Source organism: Typha angustifolia, chromosome 5, assembly GCF_048772165.1.
Source record: "Typha angustifolia cultivar Huaian chromosome 5, ASM4877216v1, whole genome shotgun sequence".
In the NCBI taxonomy this organism is placed as follows: Eukaryota; Viridiplantae; Streptophyta; class Magnoliopsida; order Poales; family Typhaceae; genus Typha; species Typha angustifolia.
The window spans coordinates 359147-365105 of NC_133243.1; the positions used below are offsets into that span (position 1 = coordinate 359147).

Here is a 5959-nt window from a genome sequence, read left to right on the forward strand (position 1 = left end):
ATATATATATATATATGCTAAATCACTTAATAAGACCTCTTAATATTATTATTTTTTAATAAAAAATATATGTTTATAAAACTCTCGTTGATATCTTTATAATAAGACTAATATTCAATAGTTTCACACATAATTTTAAATTACTATTTTTTTAATTAAAAACATCAAAATTATATTACATAAAATAAAAATAAAATATTTAAAATAACTTAAATAATTTAATATTAGACTCATTTTAAAGATCTCGATGAGAGCATTCTAATGGTACTATTTTTGTTAAAAATTGATTAGCAAAATTAATTATATATTCAGTTTAATTAATTAGATTATTTAATAAAGGATACCGACGGAATTTAAAATTTTAAATGAAGCTTTTGTAGGGCAAAATTGGTATTTTCAAAAGTTGAATAGTATTGGAGCTCGGCTTCAAATTTTTAGATGGGGCTCCAAATTTGGAGCTCCACTGTAGCTGTAGCTGGCTCCAAATTTTGGAGCTCGGTTGGAGATGCTCGAAGCTTTCTTTCGTCCTTCTCCGCAGTCGAAACCGCGATAACCTGCCCGGTTCGCCACCGTACCGGATTCACCGCCGACCCGTATGCTCCTCCTCCGCCGCTTCTTTCCTCCATCTCCATCTCCATCTCCTCCTCATCTGCCGCCGCCTTTCCTAGCCACTCTCCGCTTTCTCTCGAGGCTCTCCCCGCCGCCGCCGGCACTGGTCGAGCCGGTCATACGCGTCTCCAACAACGTCGCCTACCTCGGGGTGCCCAAGGAGGGCCCTAAGCCACGTCAGCTCCTCTCTTTGCCCCCCTTCCCCTCCTCCTTGGCTACGAAGCCACTGCCAGGTCGGAAGAGGAACCCCACCAATTCCCCAAGGAGAGTGACGGCCATCTCGTGGGTCAAGCACTACTTTTCTGATATTCCTCAGGAAGTCGTGCAAAGCCACTTCAATAAGGGACTGGTGAGGCTCGACCACCTTGTTGATTTGCTTCTTTTTTTTTTCTTTCTATTTTATCGGAAAATATTGGATTTTTATTTGATCTGAGGGTCGATTCTGTAATGGCTTTTTGTTATTTTCGTAGTAGAAGCGATTGGTGGCAAGAAGGTTTGATTTTGATGGATCTTGTCGCTTAACGACATAAGATCAAGCACCTTTCGAAGTTTATAATGCTGGAAGTTGTTCATTTCCAGTACAACTATGGTCTGATGAGTCTTGCCCACCTTGTTGATGTATTTTTCCATGAAAAATATTGGAACTTTATTTGATTGGAAGCCAGTTTATCTCAATTCTTGGTGGATGCTGTTGTGGGTAGTGGTGATATTTTCTGCTAGAAGGGAAAGATAGGGAAAAGAGAATCATACTTATATGGCTTTTGAGTACATAAGAGTAAGCACTAATTGCAATGTAAATCAGGAAGTCATCCTGAGCTTGCAACTTTAGTTTCCAGGAGCTTGCAACTCCATTCTGGACGATTATGCTTGTTTTACAGTTCTTTTGTCTTTGATTTCTAATGTCCTAGGTTTGTCCCATACTTTACCTTTTATATATTTTCACTAGGATTGATAGAAGTTGTATGCATTAGGTGCACACGTAGAACTTACTGTTTTCTACCTCTGATGTGCAGGCATCTCAGGGCCTTATTTTGGTTATATAATAAAATTCTTTTATTCGTAGACATTTCAAAGTTTCTTTCATAATCTATTCTAATATATTATTCAGGTCTATGTCGAAGGCTCTACCCGTGATGATCCAACTGAGAAAAGTCATTACCAGGTGGATAAATTAATTAAGGTATGGAGTTCTTCGCTTCCATTTAAACAGTTCGGCAGTAATAACCAATTTGCTGCATTGAGTATTAGACTGCCCTTACTCTTGTCGAATAGACAATCTTTCGTGATGTTTTGAGGCAAATAAAATAACAGCCTCTGATTCATTCTGCAGATTAAGCATAATCATGCAATGGAGCCTGGCATGAAAATTCACCTTCCTATATCCGTTGCTGAGACCAAGATAGCCAAGAGATATGATACTATACCAACTGCAACTTTGCATCCCAATGCAGATGAGATAGAATACATGCGAAGGCTTGTCATCCACAAGGCATAATTTCGCTTTCATTGATATAATGCCTCTACTTCACTTGATGATATTTCTTTTGTGTTTCTTTTTTCTTTTTTCACTTCTACAGAGCTTTTGTTTCTCTCTTGCATACTGGGTGTATAAGAGCATATTTGTAATTGTATGACTTGAAATTTCAGGACTCTGCGATAATTGTGCTAAACAAGCCTCCAAAAGTTCCTGTTAAGGTTATAGTCTTCTTATTCTTCTCAAGCCTGCCAACATGGTTTTCTTGTTGTTGACCTTACGGGCATAATTCAATATCTTGCAGGGGCACTTACCAGTTCATAACAGCATGGATGTGTTGGCAGCAGCAGCATTATCCTACGGCAATGAACAAGGGCCCAAGTTGGTGAGCTGTACAAATGCCATTTCCTAAATATTTATAGTAAATTGTATATTGTTCCTCAATAGCATCTTTTCAGCTTGCAATTTTAAGGGATAGTGTTCTAGGAATATTTGTTTATGTCATGTTAATATCAGGTCCATCGACTTGACAGAGAGAGCAGCGGTTTGCTGTTAATGGGAAGAACACGAGAGAGCTTTGGTAGACTTCACTGGCTGTTTACTAGCATAAATCTTGCAAAATCATCTTCTCAGGTACGCTTCATCATGTCTTCATGATCACTACAGAAAGCCAATTTTCCTAATATCTCAAATTGAGGATATTGATGGAAGTGCAATGATCAAAAGTCCTACTTTATTTTGCTTTTTTGGTTTCTTATACCAAAGAATATCAATCTTCTTATTTCAACTCTGGAGGGATTGACTTGTAGATAAGAATTTAGTTGGCTATAACAGAGTGTAATCTCAGCTAGTTCATTCCTCTCAAAGAAAAAGCTAGAATACTAAGATAAATCTAGTACTTTGGTTGGTGCACTTTCTGAGATGAGATCTCTGTTTGTTTCCGTGTCCATCTTTTATGTCCTGTTCATTTGCTATTCTAGGAAGCATTAATCCTTTCATCAACCCTAATTCATTTCTGTATAAGACCAATGCAATTTGTTGGTCTGCATTTCTCTTGTTACTCTTTGTATTGGAAGTTCAAAGGATGGGGTACCATAGATTGTTTTCAGGATTCATTTACATTGTCTTAGTCATGTATTTGTGTTAACGCTTCAACATAATTCTTGTTCTGGGTACTGACTGGTCATGCAGACATGGAATGATGCGTGTGAATCAACTGTGCAGAGGTACTGGGCATTGGTAATAGGGACACCTCAAGAAAGAGAGGGTGTTATTTCTGCTCCACTATCAAAGGTATCTGACTTCCTTCTAATTTTCTTCCTACTCGACCATTCTGCACACAGAACAATTAATTTCTCCATTTAAAGATGCAATCCAGTTTTGGCTGCCTGTTTATATTCACTGTTACATTAAGAGGTAGAGCATGTCGTACATGTATTAGAATATTACTTATCCATCATCATATCACATTCACATTCTGATCAACATCACCCTTTCCTTTTGTTCTCTAATGTAACTTAGAGTTTGTTACACAGCCCTTGAGTTCTGTAAAATCTTAAATACATGCTTGTTCTGTCATACCATGAGTAAATAAAGAATTCATGTATGCTCATCTTAAAGGAATCTGTAATGGAAATTTTCTGATGGACCATTATCAATAGAATAATGAAATAGCTCATGTCATTCAGGCTACATTTGGATATCATGGGTGTTGACATATAACCTCCAATTGTAGGTTATTATTGATGATGGTAAAGGAGAAATGGTCATTTTGGCTCACCCTTCAGGCATTGATGGTTCTCAAGAAGCTGTAACAGAATATCGGGTGTTGGGACCCACCATTAATGGATGCTCATGGTTAGAACTGCATCCACTTACTGGCCGGAAGCATCAGGTACCATTAATAACAGGAAGCATGCACAAGGATATGACATCATATTGATTTTCTGATACAGTGAAGTCATGACAAGGATAAAATACACCAGGAAACTATATAAGCATATGACATACATGTAGCAAATAATATGTACTTAAAATAATGTACTATATTTATCTTTTGTTTAATTGGTTTTTTTGTAGTAACCTGTAGTAGTTTATTGATTGTTTTGTAATAACTGTAGTAATGTAATAAGAAGGCAGATCTTCAATTACCACATCAAAAGTTAAACACTTATAATGAATTATCTAATATACACCAAATTTTGGTAGTTAAGATGTAGGAAAAAGGGTGTCACCAGCTCCCACCTACATGGGATATGGGGAGGGGAGATTACGTAGCCTTACCCATTTTTGAAGTGGCTAGCATCAGTTGCCCTTAATTAGGATGCAAAAGTAAGTAGGGAAATTTGATCTAAACTAATAACTGTTGCATTTCTCGTTTTCCTCTTAATTTGTGGATAAATCTTAGCCTTTCATATACAGGAGCAAGGAACTGAAGAAGAAAACTTGATCCAAGTTATAAAGTTGCAATTCTGGTTCTCATTCAGACCTGTAAATCATGTCCCAGATATAGAATCTAAGGGCAGCGTTTATTATGAAGAAACTTCCCAAGCTAAGTTTAAAAAAAGGGTAGCAGTTTCCCTTACTTTGACATATCTTTGCAGGACATAATTTCCTCACTTGAAAATAACCAAGTAATACCCTGAAGTATCCTAGAAATATCAATTATATCTTTGAAGATTAGATATGTGAAGGATGTATCCATGAAGTATCGAACAATATGGTGCCTTATATGGACTATGGACATGCCTTAGTGTGGAAGTACCCATGCTTTATAGTTGCATACCTCTGTAATGCTTAGTATTGGATTAGCCTTTCTATCTTATTTGCCACATTTGATACCATAATGTACTACTAAGCAGTTTTATATGTAGTTTGAGTATCTGAATCTGAGTGAGCTTATTCTTGAGGGATTAATCTATTTCTGTTCTTCTTGCAGCTCCGAGTACATTGTGCTGAAGCTCTCGGCACCCCTATTGTTGGAGATTACAAGTATGGTTGGTTTGTCCACCAGAGATGGAAGCATATGCCAAGAGCAGACTATGAACCATGGAGTGGAGCCCCATACAAGCTGAGGAGGCCTGAGGGCTTGGAGGTTCAGAAGGGCAGTGTCTTGTCCAAGGTCCCTTTGCTGCACCTTCACTGCAGAGAAATGGTGATCCCTAACATTGCAAAGTTCCTTAGCAGCTCAGGTGAGTGGCATGATGAAGGCAATCCATGGTCCAAGGATAAGCCCGATCTATTGCGATTTGTAGCACCTATGCCCTCTCACATGAAAATAAGTTGGAATGTTATGTCATCATACTTAGTCTGATCATGGACAAAATCTTTATATTCATCATATCTCAAATTTATTGGGTAAATTATGGTAACACCCGACATTGTACAGATATTGTAGTTTTGCATCTTCAGTCAATTTTTATAAACCAAGCTTTCTATTTTCCTGTTTATTCTCAGGATGCCCTTAGTTAATAATTTGCATTGCCTCCCCTGCCATTGACTTTCTTACATCCATTCTGAAGATGAACTAATGATAACAAATAACTAGTTTTATTCCAGTAAATGCTTTTGGTATGTGCCTGTCTTCTCCATGGCAGTGCTATGTTGTCTATAGTTGCTTTCATTTATGAAACTCTGGTTGAAGGTCAAGAAACTGCCACCATTCATTCATCTCAATCAACCATTCCTTTCATCAAGCCTGTCATCTTTGGTAGAAGATGTGAGAGGAGAAGTAACACAGTAGATGCCAAATCATAAATTGCAAACTATGTACAAGAGAAAGAGACAAGCAAAATAATTCCTCAATTGGCATGAAATTTTCAAAGATTCCACAGCTTACTTCTAAAACCATTGCCCAACACACACAGAGAGCAATGT

The 5959-nt window shown here is 37.5% G+C and overlaps 1 protein-coding gene across 2 annotated transcripts; it reads left to right on the top strand.

The window, feature by feature from the left end:
* The first annotated feature begins 464 nt into the window (after positions 1–464).
* Positions 465–5541, top strand: LOC140760618 (RNA pseudouridine synthase 3, mitochondrial). 2 transcript variants are annotated; one of them, XM_073097648.1, is made up of 9 exons: positions 465–958; positions 1718–1789; positions 1940–2098; positions 2257–2304; positions 2388–2468; positions 2600–2716; positions 3308–3376; positions 3819–3977; positions 5022–5541. In XM_073097648.1, exons 1-9 carry the CDS (start codon positions 596–598, stop codon positions 5394–5396), a joined length of 1443 nt encoding a protein of 480 aa, XP_072953749.1. In that variant the 5' UTR covers positions 465–595; the 3' UTR covers positions 5397–5541. The 2 variants fall into 2 exon arrangements, with proteins under 2 accessions (XP_072953749.1, XP_072953748.1); XM_073097647.1 differs by having other exon boundaries at positions 3275–3376; positions 5022–5540.
* The last annotated feature ends 418 nt before the right edge of the window (positions 5542–5959 follow it).

Bases quoted from the DNA above. Each gene is read 5' to 3' on its own strand.
- LOC140760618 (XM_073097647.1), top strand. From the start codon at position 596: ATGCTCCTCCTCCGCCGCTTCTTTCCTCCATCTCCATCTCCATCTCCT. The intron at 2,099-2,256 runs GCATAATTTCGC...TTGAAATTTCAG, and splicing joins GAAGGCTTGTCATCCACAAG to GACTCTGCGATAATTGTGCT. The intron at 2,469-2,599 runs GTGAGCTGTACA...TGTTAATATCAG, and splicing joins ATGAACAAGGGCCCAAGTTG to GTCCATCGACTTGACAGAGA.